The sequence below is a fragment of the Cervus canadensis genome, chromosome 32, assembly GCF_019320065.1.
Source record: "Cervus canadensis isolate Bull #8, Minnesota chromosome 32, ASM1932006v1, whole genome shotgun sequence".
Classification (NCBI taxonomy): Eukaryota; Metazoa; Chordata; class Mammalia; order Artiodactyla; family Cervidae; genus Cervus; species Cervus canadensis.
In genome coordinates, this window is record NC_057417.1 from 30,124,925 (window position 1) to 30,143,243 (window position 18,319).

The following is an 18,319-nucleotide window of genomic DNA, read 5'->3' on the forward strand; positions in this document are numbered from 1 at the left end:
CCGTTGTTCCATGTATGGTTCTAACTGTTGCTTCTTGACCTGCATACAGATTTCTCAGGGAGCAGGTAAGATGGTCTGGTATTTCCATCTCTTGAAGAATTTTCCACAGTTCCTTATGATCTACACAGTCAAAGGCTTTAGTGTAGTCAATGAAGCTGAAGTAGATGTTTTTCTGGGATTCTCAAGCTTTTTCTATGATCCAATGGATGTTGGCAATTTGATCTCTGATTCCTTCGCCTTTTCTAAATCCAGCTTGTGTATCTGGAAGTTCTCAGTTCACATACTGTTGAAGCCTAGCTTGAAGAACTTTGGACATTATTTTGCTAGCGTGTGAAATGAGTGCAATTGTGTGGCAGTTTGAACTTTCTTTGGCATGGCCCTTCTTTGGGATTGGAATGAAACTGACATTTTCCAGTCTTGTGACCACCGCTGAGTTTTCCAAATTTGCTGGCATATTGAGTGCAGCACTTTCACAGCATCATCTTTTGGGATTTGAAATAGCTCAACTGGAATTCCATCACCTCCACTAGCTTTGTTTGTAGTGATGTCTCCTAAGGCCCACTTGCGACTTCACACTCCTGGATGTCTGGCTTAGGTGAGTGATCACACCATCGTGCTTATCTGGGTCATGAATATCTTTTTTGTATAGTTCTTCTGTGTTTCCTTCCCACCTCTTCTTAATATCTTCTGTTTCTTTTAGGTCCATACCGTTTCTGTCCTTTATTTTGCTTTTCTTTGCATGAAATATTCCCTTGGTATCTCTAATTTTCCTGAAGAGACCTCTCGTCTTTCCCATTCTATTTTTACCCCCTATTTCTTTGCATTGTTCACTTAAAAATAATTTCTTATCTCTCCTTGCTATTCTCTGGAACTCTGCATTCAGATGGGTATTAGGTGTATCTTTCTTTTTCTCCTTTGCCTTTTGCTTCTTTTGTTTCTTAGCTATTTGTAAAGCCTCCTCAGACAACCATTTTGTCTTTTTGCATTTCTTTTTCTTGGGATGGTTTTGATCACTGCCTCCTGTACAATGTTACAAACCTTGGTCCATAGTTATTCAGGCACTCTATCAGATCCAATCCCTTGAATCTACTTGTCACTTCCATTGTATAATCAAAAGGGATTTGATTTAGGTCATACCTGAATGGCCTAGTGGTTTCCCTACATTCTTCAATTTAAGTCTGAATTTGGCAATAAGGAGTCCACGATCTGAGCCACAATCAGCTTCCAGTCTTGTTTTTGCTGACTGTATAGAGCTTCTCCATCTTTGGCTACAAAGACTACAGTCAATCTGATTTCAATATTGACCATCTGGTGATGTCCATGTGTAGAGTCAGCTCTCGTGTTGTCGGAAGAGGGTGTTTGCTATGACCAGCGGGTTCTCTTGGTAAAACTTTGCTAAACTTTGTCCTGCTTCATTTTGTACTCCAAGGCCAAACTTGCCTGTTACTCCAGGTATCTCCTGACCTTCTAATTTTGCATTCCAGTCACCTATGAAGAAACTGGTGTTTTGGAGTTAGTTCTAGAAGGTCTTATAGGTCTTCACAGAAATCTTCAACTTCAGATTCTTTGGCATTAATGGTTGGGCCAGAGACTTGGATTACTGTGATACTGAATGGTTTGCCTTGGAAATGAACTGAAGTCATTCCACCATTTTTGAGATTTTACCAAAGTACTGCATTTCAGACTCTTCTGTTGACTATGGGGGCTATTCTGTTTCTTCTAAGGGCTTCTTGCCCACAGTAGTAGATACAATGGTCATCTGAATTAAATTTACCCATTCCTGTCCATTTTAGTTCACTGACTCCTAAAATGTTGATGTTCACTCTTGCCATCTCCTGTTTGACCACTTTCAATTTACCTTGATTCATGGATCTAACATTCCAAGTTCCTATGCAATATTGTTCTTTACAGCATTGGACTTTACTTCCACCACCAAACACATACACAACTGGGTGTTATTTCTGCTTTGGCTCAGCCTCTTCATTCCTTCTGGAGCTATTTCTCTGCTCTTCTACAGTAGCATTATCCATAATATATTTATTCACTTGATCAATCCCCCTTTATGTAGCTATTGCCACTCAAACCCCTTTCTACTCATGGTGCCCTCCTCGTCCTCCTCAGACCTCCACACCCTATTTAGGCTCTGCCCTGGCCAGACCACTCTTCAGGGTGGACACTCCTTTCTCCTAGCCTATGCTCCCACACTCATGCCAGGCTGCTGTTTCTGTGGATACTTTCCCCTCTCTACGCAGTCTACAGCTCGGAGCCACTAAGCCCCCCTTCTCTGCCCACACCCTGAATGTAAGGCTGCCCATCGTCTGTGCTCCCTCAATGACTTTAGGACTGGACTATCGAGGAAAACACTAGCAATGAATGGGTTGTGGATGGGAGGGGCAGAAATGGGAAAGGAAGGACTGTGTGCAGCTTCTGGTATCAACTGAAAGTGACCAGTGCTTGTAGCCGTTCTCCCCAATCAACTGACCAACCAACCATCTTTTATTCCATGTTCATTGTGTTAAGACAGTTGGGAGTTGAGGGTGGAATACAAAGATGCTTCAAGAAAACCTGTTTCCTGCCTTCTAGAAATATCAGGGGAGATGGGATGAAATTTTTTAATCAAAGCTAATAGTATATGTGTGTCTGTTGTTATATAAAATATGTGCTCAAAAAACATAGATTTAAACTGTGAATATACTCTCTAAGAAATGGGCAAAATCACTGTGGATTAATTCTTACCCATGTAACATAACAAACAGCAGTTTTGAAAAAGTCCCCATCCACCAGGGATTGTGACTCTCCCTGACTCAGTTGTACACATTCCCCCTAAAGTGCAGGATGTATTAAAAGTATCATATAACACTTTTGTAAAGAATTGTTATAGAGCTGCTCAATAGAATATTTGATTTGGGATATATAAAATAAAACCTGTGATATACAAATAAATGTCAGAACTTCAGCCACCACAATAATTCTTGTTTTCATTAATTTGCTGATAAAACTGTTGAGACATTTTCTTTCTTTTTTTTTTTTTACACACGTAAAATAAGACATTTATTATGCTAAAGAACAGGTTTTATTTTTCATTTCCCCAGAACACTAACATAGCACACGGCAGAGTAATTTAGCACACAATACAAACTGATATATGCAGTCAATAATTCCGAAAATGGGGACGTCTTACTCTGGGACTCCTTAGAAACTTCTGCTCTTCAGTGCCTTTTATCGAAGTCATCAACACACGGCAAAAGGAGTTATCTCAGAAAAAATTAGTGTAGGAGATCTCTCAACTCCTAGAAACTGGAGACCTTCTATAAGGGGAAATACTTGCTTTTTTTTTCTCTAGACTGAGCTCCAGTGGAGCTCATTTTTTATTGTGGGTAACACTGCCAGGGTTCCTAGTTTGAGGAAGGGTTATCTAAAGGTAATGTTAATATTGCAACTTTCACCGTAGGGCCTCCATGTAAATTGCATGTCAAGTGTAAGGAAAGGGATGTGAGAAAAGACATCAGCTTTTTGCTCAAATTATTCTACAAAACACAGAAATAACAACAGCTTACCATCAACTTGGCCTGGCTCAGACCAAGCCCAGCAGGGTTGACTTTTACAAGTATCTACTCTCGTCAGATGGTCAGAGAACAGGCTGGAGAGATAGTGCCTGGGACGGCAGCCCTGCTGGATGGGTGCTGAAGGTAAACTTAAAACTTGCTGTTACATCTTTGATTCTAGTCTGATAGGTGTATAAGGTAATATCAATAACCTCCTTGGCATGGCTTCCCAATCCTTAATGTCTCTCAAGCACGGAGATTTCCTTCTGTATCAGCCAGCTTTCTGTGGGTTTAAGTCCCACTGACTTTAAGTCTGTCTGGTCACACGAATCAAAGCAGAGGTTCACTGCCGCGCCGTGTGTGCCCAGAGTTAACGCAAAAGAAAGCATTTGAGGAGAGCGCTTAGTCTCGCTATTTTTATTGTTCTGCCTGTACCTTAACCTTGGCACAGCAGATTTGCTCATTCAAAAGCTTGTGGAGCCAGTGACGCCACTGTTATCTGCAGATCATCTGAGGTGCTTTCTTCCCATGAAAGCATTTTCTTGTATTCTACTCTTGGCTCTGAATGGTCAGGGAAAACACTTTTCATCTCATCATTCAAGAATATTAGGGGATGTGCGTGCAGCAGGATGGCTCGCAGGCAAGAGGGTGCCAACGCAGAGTCCAGCTTCTCTAGGAAAGCACGGGGCCGATCATCCTCAGAATCCCCCTTTGTGGACCCTCTCTGTCGGCCCAGCAGTCTGGACCCCCAGGGCTCTCCGCCGTGGCTCCGTCCTCTGTGGCCGCCAGTGGGCATGGGCGCTGCCCATGGCCAGTCCATCCCCGGAGCCTCCCCAGCGCCTCGGGCCTGCCCCGCACACCGCGCCCCTGCAGGAGCCGAGGACAGACCCGCAGCGTCGCTCTGCGCGGCAGCTGAGGCTGAACTTCTTTGTACTGGTTCTTGCCACCGTGGAAGTGCTTCGAGGCCACCGCAAAGCAAGGGGCTGGCCCCACGCAGGTCAAGCTCTGTTTCCAGTGACGACTCCCCGTTTCGTGGATCTCCCCGGGCAGCGACCGCAGGTCTCCTCACCCGGGAAGCGCCATCTGCGGGCCGAGGGCTCCCCTCCTGCCTTCTCTCACTCCACAGTTCTCTGCACAAGGCTCTGTCCGAGGCGGCACCCGCTCCCTGCTCCTCCGCGAAGTGGGTGCAGAAAGGCCTGCGTCCGTCCCTCATGCTGTGTCTCTGACACCCTGAGCCCCAGGACACGCCTGTCAGTCCGCGGAAGGCCTTCAGTGGATCTCAATATGAACCTGCAGACGGACGTTGAGCATCATGGAAGCCACGATGTAGAGGTAGGGGAAGTTGATGCGCAAGCGCCAGGCCAGGTGGAAGAAGATGAGCAGCGTGCGGGTCAGCCCCTTGCAGAAGACCCCATAAGAGCGGGCGGCGGCCGAGCGCGAGAGCCGGACAGCCAGGCCCGACAGAGCCGCCGCCATATAGACCGGCGCCCGCCGCCGCCGCCGCCCGCCCGCCCGCAGCGCACCGACCGGCCGCTGGACCCGGGCCGCCGGGCGCGCCGAAGCCCGGCCGCCCGCCCTCTCGGCGCCGCGACGCCCCCGAACCTCCGCCCCGGCCGCTGGCCCGCGCTGAGGGAGCGAAGGAGGCGGCGGCGAGGCGGGCTGGCCGCGGGGAGGGGAGTCCGACATTTTCTTTCTTGATCAGTGCTCTGGAGTAGATGTTACTAACTGAGGGTGGGTGGAGATGGTCATTTGAGAGTCAGATAAGCTGAGTGTATGTATCCAGCCCTCATTAGTCACCTCTTTCATGTTACACAATATGTAAAAACACAGATACTGAGAAAGCTAAACAAATGTGCAGATACCCTAGTCATCCAGCAGGTACAACAGATGAAGCCCATCTTTATTTCTGAGTTTTACTACAAAGTAAATCAACCCCCCTGAAATTCTGGGACACAGCTCCTTGAAGAATAAAGCCCAGGTCTTCAGGGAAAGTCAGGCTCCACTTATGGTTCCATCTCTGGGCACAACCTTTAGAACAACAGGTTTTTCTGGTCTTAAAAGTCCTTGACTGGTTATTTTCAAGGGGATCTGCAAAGTTAAGCAAGCATAAGAGAACCAATGAATGAAGCACCGCCAACAAGAGAAGCAAAGTAGACAAGATACATTTCAGACAATAATGCTTTACAACAATATACCAGCTACTTTTAGCATTGTGTATTTTTGATTTTTTTTTTAACCTACCAATTCAATGTGTTCAATAGCTATAGGGAGGGGCAGGCTGCCAATATTTCCTTGATTCAATTTTGATTATGACTTTCAGAAAATTGGTCTGTTTAACATGTTATAAAATATATGGGCACAAAGTCACTTCTAGTACTCCCTTATTATTCACTTAATATTTTTTTTAATTCCAGCTTATTGAGATATAAATGATTTATGGTATAAATATTTGACTTACATATATCATGAAATTACAGCCACAATAAGTTTAGTTAACATCCATCAACTCATAGAGACAGAAAAATAAAAAATACTGTTTTCCTCTCATGAGCACTTTTAGGATCTGTTCTCTTCTACTACATAAAAATGTCTATAATTTTATGTTAAAATTTAGGTCTAAAATTTTATAATTTTATTTTAATTATATTAAAAATGTCTAAAAACTATAACCATCACATTTTATGTGATATCCCTGTACTTATTTATCATAACCAGAAGTTTGTACCTTTTGATCACATGCATCCAGATTCCCCTCTTTATCTTTGATTCTCTGTACTTTGTAAGTTATGTTAAGACTGGATAGGGAAAGCATTCATCCATCATTCATTTTGCACAAAAATATTGACTGAGCACTATGCCTATGAAGCATTATGCCTGTTTTTTTTTTTTTAAAGATCCCTTGGTTCCCAAGCGTAGTACAAATGGTGAACTTCTGATGATCTACAGTGTTTTGTCTGAGATTTTTAGCCCCTTTCTCATCCAGTCACTTCCTCTGTGTTGGGGGAACCAACAGAGTGGGGAGTTGGGGGAACCTAACCTCAGTTGACTGAAGGACAAGTAAGTGTCTGTGGAGGGAGAAGCTCCAGCCTGTGGGGGACTGGGTGGAGCTTACAGGGGGCATCTGCCTTTCCCAGGTGTGCCCGAGGCCCCCTTTCTCTCAGAGCTGAGTCCCCTGTGTGCTTGCCCTTACAGGATGACCACACAGATGCCTGAAAGTAAGATGGAAACATCTCTGTCCTCCTCTTCCCCAAGAAAGCTACTCAAGGGGAGCTGCTGCCTGTTAAATGTGTGGCTCCTAGAAATAAGACTTATTAAAGGGCCGAGCTTGACAAGAATCAATGGCAGCTGTTCTGTGTGCTCCTCAGTGGAGAGATTTCAGGTCTTTCTATAACTGCAACAAATTGTTATTTTAAACTTTAAAATGGTATGCATTTTTCCTACAGATAGACACACACAGAGACACATAAAACAAGCAAGTACACAAATGATATTTGTTAAATTTTTAAAGTTGAAACTGTTCCAAATTTGTGTCCAAGAGCTCTAATCAACTGTAAGTCACTCCTTAAACATTGCCTGATGACATCAAGGCACCATTGAGTGTTTATGGAAGGAATAAAATGAGGGGACAGAGTTAAAGACCTTCTTAGGTGCAAAGGAAACAAAAGAACCAAACTGGCTGGTTCAGGGACAAAGTATTGTTAGGTGGTAGGCCCCATGAGGCCAGCCTGTGGTGCCTGTAAACACAGCAGAGGGGAGAGTGGGCTCTGGCCTGGACGGGCAGGCTGCATGGAGGGGCTCGGGACTGAACTGGAACTCGAAGGGGGAGAACGGACTGGAGGGTGGACAGGAAGGACACACAGTCATTGTTAGAATGTAAAGGGGGCCCAGCTGGATGGCAGCAGGATCCCTGGCAGGTGAGGGGCTGTGGGAAGCCTTCCCATCTGGCAGAAATGCTTTCACTCAGGGACCACTGTGGCTGCACAGAGGATCAGTGGGGGTGCTCTCAACACCACACTCTGGGGGAATTATTTTAGAGAGGCTGAGATGACCTCAGCATCGGGATATTGCTCCCCAGTAATTTCTTTGTACAAATAGTGGCTGAGAATCACTGTCAGGAGAGCTTCTGTAAGTTCCCATGGAGAAGGGCATCACTGAAAAGCCATGACAAGGTCATCACTGCTCTCATGACTTTGTACAACATTTTCCTTCCTTCCAGTGGATATGAAACCAAATTTTAAAAGTTGCTCAAGTTCACTGACTTTGTACAGTCATGTCATGCTAATTGCACTGACTCTAGATGACCTTTACAGTTGGGTCTTTATGAAGCCACAGACTTATCCCTCCAGGGATGGTTGACAATTAAAGGTCACAAATGGCTTCAAACAGATTCTCTGTCTAGTAAACTAAATTGTTATCCGAAAAGATCACAATCTTATAGACACAGAGAGATACATCTCACTCAAAAAAATTCTCAGTAAAACACTATGCAGAACGAACTGCTGACCTGTGTTTCTTTACAAGGTTTGAAGGAGAAGTGCTGCAGGACTCTGATGACAGCAAGTTTCATATTCATGATGGCAAACCTCATGCCAATGCAATTTCGGGGTCCAGCTCCAAAAGGCAGGTATACATAAGGATTTATGCTGTCCTTGTTCTTCTTACTGAACCTGGATCCACAACAGTAGATGAAAAAGTGAATGAAACAGAAAAGTCACAGGAATTCCAGGTCTGAGGTTTCAACTTAAACCCTCAACCAGTAGCATAAGGGAGACTCCTGTGGGCAGATGACTGAATCCTGCTGTGGTGATTTTGCTGTCAGAAAGGTAAGCCCCAGGGCCTTCCTATTCCCCAGACCCCACAGGAGCTTTCAGTCCTGGTGAGCAGATGAGATGAAGGATGATTAAAGAAAATGCATCTTTAAATATGAAATTTACATTCAAGTTGGTGACATGCTCAGGCTCTGAAAGACAGGAAATGAGACTGACTGAAGAGTGGGTTCTTGCCTCTGTAAACACTGACATTGGTCATGTGCTCAGAGACAAAGGAAGCAGGAGAAATGTCTCTGAATATTTTAATTGTTAGTTTTCAATTGTTTTCCCTTCCCCTTCTCTTGTGTATGTGTGTCTCTTCCTCCCACATACAGAGGATGTTGAAGTCAATAGATTTATGTGGGCATATGACTCAACTCTACTCTGGTTCAATCACTGATTTCTGTGTCTATCATTTCCACAAATCTATAAAGTCCTTGATGGTTAGACCTTTGCTCAATTCAAATTTGACTCCTCAATACTTGAATATATTAAGAAAATATGTGGATTTGGGGTAAGTAATAATGGCATTGTGGTTCTGTGTATTTTAGAGTCCCTATTTTGGAGACTATTCTGGAATATTTACAGACAATGTGATTTCAGATGCATGGAGAATTAGTCGAAGGGCATCATGTGAGTGGTGCAGACCTGGTTGATGGCTGTTGATCAGGGAATGGGCACAAACAGATACATTAAACGTGATTCATAGACATGTGCCTATAGAATATACACTGTATATGTCCAAAACTCTTAATAATGGGCTTTAACATTTGGATTTCTCACTCCCTGGCCCAGTCCCTGCCACCCACAGGTGAGCACTACATCTCTGCTTGACGGCTGAATGAATCAAAGGGAAATACAGTGCATGGCCTCTGGTTTCAGGTTCCCGAGGTTGCAGGAGGGGGAGCTGCTGAGCTTGAGAGAGACACTGAGGTTCGCTGGTCCAGGACGGAGGACTTGGTGGACTCTGACTCTTCTTTCAACAATGTTACATGTACAGGTTATGCTAGGGCTAGGGACACCAGGGTGAACAAGACACAGTCCCTGCTGTCAGGGAGTTTATAGTCAGGGGCTCATAAAGGGCTAGATCCAGCTAGTGCACTAAAATGTTCAATCCAAATCTTGCTCATCGTAAAATAAATGGGAGAGCATCAACTCTCTCCAGAGTCCAATCTGTGCCCAAACCAGACCCTGACTCTGAATTCCCAGAAGACAATATTAACCCCTCAAAGGAGGAAGTCTAGACATCTAGAGACCAGAGAACTTCTCTCCGAAAGGTCACCAAACACTGAGGCAGAAGGGAGCTGACTCAGGTCTGCAGCCACAGGCTGAACGAGGGCACCTGTGTCTCCATCCTCACTGAGGCTGCTGGAACCATCAGGTATGAGACCTCTAGGTCCTCAGCCTACAGTCCCACAATAATAATAGAGGAAACAGCAGCCAATGTTTAAAACAATGGAAATATGGGAATGTTAGTGATGAATTCAAAGAACTAAGGAGAACAGACCGACAGACTTTAAGGAATAAAAACCAATACACCTAAAATAATATAGCTGTTAAGTGAATTATAGCAGATGCAAGACATATAAATATATTTAAAAAACACAGAATGTTGTTTATAGTTTACTGTTAAATAAAGTAAGCAGTTGAAAATTAGACTATATATAATGCCATTCTGACAATGGGTATATGCATAGAAAAATGTCCACAGGATTTACATTCCACTATTAATGAGGCCCATCTTAAGTTACTGGGCTTCCATGATGGCTCAGAGGTTAAAAAAATCCATTTGCCAATGCACAAGATATGGGTTCAATCCCTGGGTCAGGAATATCTCCTAGAGAAGGAAATGGTAACCCACTCCAGTATTCTTGCCTGGAAAATCCCACAGACAGAGGAGACTGGTGGGACACAGTCCATGAGGTTGCAAAGAGTCGGACACAACTTAGTGTTTAAACAACAGCAAAGCTTAAGGTATTGAGAATGTACAGAGCTAAAATTTTTTTTTCTAGTTCACAGTTGGTAAAATTTTAAATTTTAATTATTATTAATTTTAATTTTAATTATTACTTAATCAAAAAATATTCTTGGAATAAGAAAAGACATTTAACAATAAAAAGGTGTAAAATAAAGTGATTATATAGTCACACATTTGTTACCCATAATGAGAGTCGCCAGAATACGCTCTGAGCAACTGGATCAGAGGGGGTCCCCTTCCCTGGAGTCTTGTACCTTTCAGGATGGAACTCCTCAGGCTCTGGCCAGAGCTGTGGGTCTCTGTGAAGCACGGAGATTGGCACTGCCACTGTTGTCCCTTTGGGAATGGACACCCCATGGATTTCCACATCCTTCTTACAGAACCTATCAATTCTAACAGCAATTGGGAACATTCTGAGAATCTCATTCACCACCATGTCAAGATACTCCATCTGTGCCAGGACATCGTAGGTTGGAGGCACCTGGGAAGAAAGAGAAAGACTTTGATAAATTAAGATATCAGGTTAACCTTCATCTCCATCTATGTAGGCCTAGTGAAATGTTAGGAACTCCAGGGAATAATTTAAATTGGTAAAGAACATTAGCATTTATAGACATTTTACATGTCATTTGACCTCTCAACACCCATTGAGATGGGCAGTAGTCATGACAATGGAAGAACATTGGAACAATTCTCTAGTTTGTGAAACACCACAGGTTATCATGGAGTGTATCTTCTCTCTCATGAGAACAAACATGACCAAGACTAGGACACTTGCTCTTAAGTGAAATAGGCCACAGTCACTGTTTCTTTTTGAAAGTGAGGCCACACATCTGTACCAAGGAAAGAATGTATAAAAGAGCAAATCCCCTATTCAACATGAAGGTTCTTAGTTGAAGACTCCTGATTGCTCATTCTCTTCATTATACACATACAGTCTGGAAACAATATATGAAAACTCTATAAATAATTGGGGAGAAACGAGTTCCTTTCTGAACCAAATCCGCAAATGAAGAGTATGAATGAGAACACAATTTCAGACACAAGGAAGTTACAAAAGGATCAGAACCCCACCATCTGCTGCTAGAAGGGCCTCTTATTATTCCTACAGGTGTGACCCTAAGGTCTGAAGGTCTAAACAAGCCGTTGCAGCCCCAGGGGCCAGGTCTCCGCACACCACAAAGAACTCCAGTTTTGGCTGAGATCTGAGACCACTGGGGGGTGATACATGGCTGTCACGTGGGGTTGTAGTCAAGGAGCAACATTGTGGAGGGTAAGAGTGGCTCAGGAGCCAACACCGTGGATCACAGCTTGACTTGATCACCACCACGTACACAACTAGTGTCTGGAAGTGTTCCATCTCCCTGTCGCTCAGGTTTCTCACGTGTCACATGGAGACAGAGGGAGCTGACCCTCCAGAGGGTTGTGTGGCAGAGACACTCACTGCTCACCCAGCATCCATGTAGGCCCCATGTTTCCCAGCCCACTTGAGGTTACGGCCAAATCACCCTTGCCAACAGGCTGTGAACTTAGGCGATTATGTCAGTTCAGAGGCAAATCAGTTGAAAACCCAGTAAGCAGCTCTTGAGTTCCTTATTCCACAGATGACAAGAAGGCCTCATGTTTCAGATAAGGCAATTATAAGACGGTGAAGGCTCTGAGCCAGTTTTCCTGGGTGACTCTATGAAGCAGAGCTGTCCACTCCATCCTCCACTAACAATCCATGTTCAGCGTGTACACGTGGGTGATGGAAAACTTTGCTATGAAAGCCCCTGAGATCCCAGGGCTTGTCTGTTACTGAGGTATAAGCTAGCCTCTCCTGACTAATAAAGAATTTCTTGAAAATTAAACATATTTATAAATAGAAAGTATTTACAACAGACATATAAAGTAAGAAGCACATATCAGCCAATAGTACTAGTATTATTAGTATTCTTATAAAAAGGAGAGAATGCAATGCCTTAGCTAGCCTTGGTCTGTTAGTGGCCTTTTGATCTTCTTGTAATCAAAAGAATCCCAATATGGGGTTTACCAGAGAAGAAACATCATCTCTAATTTATGCAGGCCCTACAAAGTATTCGAAGGAGCTAGGATTCTGAAAGGTCGTAAGACTGGTCCAAAACCAGTCAGGTCTCATGCTCGTGTCCTGTTTACTACCGTATATCCTTTCTTGTACACCAGGCTCCACCTAGTCTAAAGTTTACACAGGGCAGTAGATTGAATTAATGGTCCCAATTCTCCACCATTTCCTCTGTTCATTCCCTTTGCCATTAACTCTGCGATGCCCTCCCATTCTGACTCAGGTTGGTCAGGTGGCTCACGTTGAGCCAGTGGAATATTGGCTATGCGTGATGCTAGCAGAGTTTTGAAGGTTGAAGGGATTAGGGATTAGGCCTCTTGCTCATGACATCTACTGCTGCCCTGAGAAGCAAACATGTAGAGATTGAGACATGTGAGGAGCATGTGTGGAGCTGAGTCAGTCCAACTGTTAGGGGAAGCACAATGACTGAAACCGCACACCCTGGCCAGGTGCCATAGTAACCATTTGCATGAGTTGTTTTACGACAGAAGGTCCTGGTAAGGAACACGGAACTAATCAGCCACCACCAACCGGAAGAGTTCAGGAAAGGTCAAAAGGAGACACCACATGTCCAACCACCTCCCAGAATCCTTCTCTCTAGCATCCATCTTGGCTGAATAAGGAATGTACCACCAGGAAGGACTCTGAGTCAGAATGATTGGCTAATGACAACCTGGGAACTAATCCCATCACCATAAAACCCGAGACTGCAAGCCATGAGACAGAGCAGTTCTCCTGGGTTACCTTACCCTCCTGCTCTCCACCCGGGTGCCCTTTCCCAACAAAATCTCTTGCTTTGTTAGCACATGTGTCTCCTCGGGCAATTCATTTCTGAGTGTTCGACAAGAGCCCAGTTTCAGGCCCTTGAAGGGGTCCCCCTTCCTGCAACACAACCACTTAGCGAAGGCCAGCCTAGATCCACCACAGACCACAGCCCAGACCACAGCAAGTCCAGCCAATATCAACAGATAACTATGCAGACACCATGAACTTGGGCAAACTCTGGGAGATAGTGAGGGACAGGGAAGCCTGGCGTGCTGCAGTCCATGGGGTCACAAAGAGTCCGACACAATGTAGTGCCTGAACAACAAATGCAGACACCAGAGAAATAAATTGTTACTGCTAGATGCTACTGAAGTTCTGTGAATTTTACTTGGCATTATTCTGATAACTGACACCACAGGACCAGCACTTTTTTCAAAGTACTTATATTGCTGTGAGTAGCACGAACTACTTATGTTTTCTCCCTTTGCTTTGTATCCTTTAGATCCTTCCTAAATGTGCTGTGCTCAATAACTTAGTCTTCTCTGACTCTTTACAATCCCATGAACTGTAGCCCACCAGGCTCCTCTGTCCATGGGATTTCCAAGGCAAGAATACTGGAGTGGGTTGCCATTTCTGACTCCAGGGTATCTTCTCAACCCAGGTATCAAACCCGCATCTCCTGCATTGGAAGAAGGATTGGATTTTTTCCCACTGCACCACCTGGGAAAGGAGGCAAATGATTTGATGCTCATGCTTTTGGCAGAAATCTCCTAAGAAGTGATGAGAAGACAATCATGCTAACGCTTCACCTTCCCCCTCTCTCTCTGGGTATCATCACTCACCTTATTGGGGAAAGTTGCATCAATTTCCTCCTGCAGCTTCTGCTGGACATCAGGGTGAGTGGCCAAAATATATAGAAGGAAGGAAAGAGTACTGCTAGTGGTCTCATAGCCAGCAAAAATAAAGATAATACTTTGGGCCAAGAGTTCTTGGTCAGAGAGAGCTAAAAAAAAAAAAAAAAAAAAAGTAAAGACATTTTAGGTAAAGCATGGCATTGTAAAAACCATAGTTTAAATGATGAGATATTTCAGTGAAACTCTCAAACCCCTAGGGGAAATCATGTAAAAGTAATTCAGAATCAAATTGAGAGTGATTTCCACCCTGTGTCTTCCTCAGAGAGCCAAGAAAAAGCCAAGAACTGTCTTGATCCAGTTTTTTCCAAGTCTATACTATTCTTGGCCCTCTGTTCCTGACAATGCCACCCCCCACCAACAAAGCTGGGTAATTTCAAGAGACAGCACTTCTGTCTGACATCTACAGTGTTATCATTGTGTCCTTTAGAGAACTGTAAAGGAACTTTAGCTCCAAGTAAAATGGAGTAGCTTTTCCTCCTAGAATATTTTAAATTATTTTAGTTAAGGCACAGCTTGATTTTTTTTTTAAGGATACAATAATAAAGCTACATGGTCAGTTGAGTTCAATCGCTCAATCATGTCCGACTCTTTGCAATCCCATGGACTGCAGCATGCCAGGCCTCCCTGTCCATCACTGACTCCAGGAGCTTGCTCAAACTCATGTCCATCGAGTCAGTGATCCATCCAACCACTCATCCTCTGTCATCCCCTTCTCCTCCTGCCTTCATCAGGGTCTTTTCTAAAGAGTTAGTTCTTTGCATCAGGTGGCTAACGTATTGGAACTTCAGCTTCAGCATCAGTCCTTCCAATGAATATTCAGGACTGATTCCCTTTAGGATGGACTGGTTTGATCTCACTGCAGTCTAAGGGTCTCTCAAGAGTCTTCTCCAACACCACAGTTCAAAAGCATCAATTCTTTGGTGCTCAGATTTCTTTATAGTCCAACTCTCACATCCATACATGACTACTGGAAAAACCATAGCTTTGACTAGATGGACCTTTGTTGGCAAAGTAATGTCTCTGCTTTTTAATATGCTGTCTAGGTTGGTCATAGCTTTTCTTCCAAGGTGCAAGCGTCTTTTAGTTTCATGGCTGCAGTCACCATCTGCAGTAATTCTGGAGCCAAAGAAAATAAAGTCTCTCACTGTTTCCATTGTTTCACCATCTATTTGTCATGAAGTGATGGGACCAAATGCCATGATCTTCATTTTTTGAATGCTGAGTTTTAAGCCAGCTTTTTCACTCTCCTCTTTCACTTTTTTCAAGAAGTTCTTTAGTTCCTCTTCACTTTCCGCCATAAGGGTAGTGTCATCTGCATATCTGAGGTTACTGAGATTCCTCCCAGCAATCCTGATTTCAGCTTATGCTTCATCCAGCCCAGCATTTCACATGATGTACTCTGCATAAAAGTTAAATAAGTAGGGTGACAAAATACAGCCGTGACATGTTCCTTTCCCAATTTGGAACCAGTCCGTTGTTCCATGTCCAGTTCTAACTGTTGCTTCTTGACCTGCAGACAGATTTCTCAGGAGACAGGTCAGGTGGTCTGGTATTCCCATCTCTTTAAGAATTTTCCACAGTTTGTTGTGATCCACACAGTCAAAGGCTTTGGTGTAGTCAATAAAGCAGAAGTAGATGTTTTTCTAGAACTCTCTAGCTTTTCCTATGATCCAATGGATGATAGCTATTTGATCTGGTTCCTCTGCCTTTTCTAAATCCAGCTCGAACATCTGGAAGTTCATGGTTCATGCACGGTTGAAGCCTCACTTGGAGAATTTTGAGCATTACTTTGCTAGCATATGAGATGGGTGCAATTGTGCAGTAGTTTGAGCAGTCTTTGGCATTGCCTTTCTTTGGGATTGGAGTGAAAACTGACTTTTTCCAGTCCTGTCACTGCCACTGCTGAGTTTTCCAAATTTGCTGGCACATTGAGTGCAACACTTTAATAGCATAATCTTTGAGGATTTGAAATAGCTCAACTGGAATTCCATCAGTTCTAATAGCTTTGTTCATAGTGATGCTTCCTAAGCCCCACGTGACATCACACACCAGGATGTCTGGTTCTAGGTGAGTGATCTCACCATCATGGTTATCTGGGTCTAGAAAATATTTTTTTGTATAGTTCTGTGTATTCTTGCCACATCTTCTTAATATCTTCTTTTTTGCTGTTAGACCCATGCCACTTCTGCTCTTTATTGTGCCCATCTTTGCATGAAATATTCCCTGGTATCCCTAATTTTCTTGAAGAGAATCTAGCCTTTCCCATTCTATTGTTTTCCTCTATTTTAGTGTCATATCTTTTTGCTCTTTCATACTGTTCACGGAGTTCTCAAGGCAAGAATACTGAAGTGGTTTGCCATTCCCTTTTCCAGTCAGACCATATGGTAGGGGAAATTAAATTATATTTTATCAAAACTTGTTTACAGGAACATAAGAGTACAATATGGGCTACAGATAAACTCTTGCAACTCAAAGTGTAGTCCATGGACCAGCAGCATAAGCAGGATCTGGAAGCCTAATACAAATTCAGATTCTCAAATCCCATTCTAGAACTGGAATACATCCTAGAATGGATACAACATCTGAACTTTCATGAGATGTGGAGATGTATGTGCACAATGTAGCCTGAGAATCATAGATTATGCCCTTGAGAGGCATCAGGTAATACAAGACCTGTGGCACATGTCTTCAAGGGGATGTTTGAGATATGTATAGAAGCTACAGAAATCAACAAAAAACTTGAAGAGTTGTGATGATCCTAGTCTAATTATTTGCATTAAAATAGCAAAAGTAAGAATGCATCCATGGAAGGATAGAGCCCAATGTGAAAATTAGAAAAATAAGATCCAGAGAGTAGAATTAGCAATGCTGATTCATCCTAGTCTGACGGTCATCCTCTAAGTATACATCCCCCTCTCTGCTCTTCTTTATGCTTACCAAACAGCCCTGTGATTATACACTCGTCTCCAATTTCATTTTCTCTGAAGAGACCAAGTATGCTCAGGCTCTCAGCTATTTGATGGGTGTAGTAGGACATTTGTTACTTAGAGCACTCAACTCTATGTGGTATCTGCTCCAACCAAGAAATTAATAATAAAAGTAATATAAAATGAGTGTAATAAAGGTCTACAAGGTTGTAATTCTCCAATGATGATATCTGTGATGATATTGTGGATAAATTCAGCCATCAAATTCTTTCCCCAGTTAATATAAACCCCGTAATACTCAAAGTCTAGAGCTGTGCTGTCTAATATGTGACTATTCAAATTTTAGTTGATTAAAATTAAATGCAATTTAGCATTCAGGTTCTAGGGGCACTGGCCACATGTCATGTCCTCAGTAGACACTTACTTCTAGTGATCAGTATATTGAACTGAACAGATACAGATTATTTCCTTCATCACAGAAAGTTGTATTGAATCATGTACTTAAAAAATGATAGATGATAATAGATAGATAGAATGATAGAAGTAGGTGTCCACACAGTTATAGATATACTTAGAGTGTGCTGAAGTAGGTTTATACCTGCTTTCAAGAACCAATTTTATAAAATTCCAGACTTTTGTGAGATGGTTATCAATCCCTTGATGGGTTCAAATTAACCATTTAGGAGTATGCATGTAATGGCATTAAAACACCAGGGTCTTTTTGTATGTGAGAGAGAGCTGGTTTGCATCAGTGTTTTGGAGTAGATACAGAAATCTTTTTTTTTTTTTTAATTTTTACATCACTGTGTAAAAATAGTTGGTGTTCTGAAAGTTGTCGACTGAGAGGATCTGGAAGCAAAAAAACAAAAAACAAAACAAAAAAACCCTGGTAGCAATGAGCATTCCTAGAACCCAGAGTTTGGATTCTAAATACCATTTCTCACTAAATGGAACCTGAACTACTTAGAGAAATGGCTTATTCCAGGGAAAATAGAAGAGAAAGCTGGAATGTCCTGCATTAGGAAGTGAGGAAGTTCTTGGACAATGATAAAAGGATACAGGATACTCTGTATATGACAGTGGTGGACACACACCATTAAACATTGATCAAAAGCCATAGAATGTACAATGCCAAGATTGGACCCAGGTGTGAGCTATTGTCTTTGGGTGATAATAATATATCAGTTTAGGCTCATTGATTATAACAAGTGTATCACTCCAGTATGGGCTTCTGATATTGAGGAAGGCTATATGTAGGTGGGGGGCAGAATGTATATTGGGAAACTCTTTATTATCCATTCA

At 43.0% G+C, this 18,319-nt stretch overlaps 3 protein-coding genes across 3 annotated transcripts in view; all 3 read right to left on the reverse strand.

Moving 5' to 3' along the window:
- Positions 1–3,058: 3,058 nt before the first annotated feature.
- On the reverse strand, positions 3,059–5,231 carry LOC122432891. Its single transcript, XM_043455192.1, has one exon. The coding sequence runs from the start codon at positions 5,229–5,231 to the stop codon at positions 4,815–4,817; it is 417 nt and encodes a 138-aa protein (XP_043311127.1). The 3' UTR covers positions 3,059–4,814.
- FAM220A (family with sequence similarity 220 member A) lies at positions 4,006–4,758 on the reverse strand. Its single transcript, XM_043455191.1, has one exon. It carries the CDS (start codon positions 4,756–4,758, stop codon positions 4,006–4,008), a length of 753 nt encoding a protein of 250 aa, XP_043311126.1.
- A 188-nt stretch (positions 5,232–5,419) lies between the features above and the next one.
- LOC122432820 (cytochrome P450 3A24-like) overlaps positions 5,420–18,319 on the reverse strand; it is a 48,749-nt gene continuing 35,849 nt past the window's right edge. The window contains exons 10-13 of the mRNA XM_043455040.1: positions 14,019–14,179; positions 10,586–10,812; positions 8,050–8,212; positions 5,420–5,633 (exon numbers count right to left, since the gene is read on the reverse strand). Coding sequence (XP_043310975.1) covers positions 5,538–5,633; positions 8,050–8,212; positions 10,586–10,812; positions 14,019–14,179 — 647 coding nt within the window. The 3' untranslated portion in view covers positions 5,420–5,537. The remainder of the gene's footprint in view (positions 5,634–8,049; positions 8,213–10,585; positions 10,813–14,018; positions 14,180–18,319) is intronic.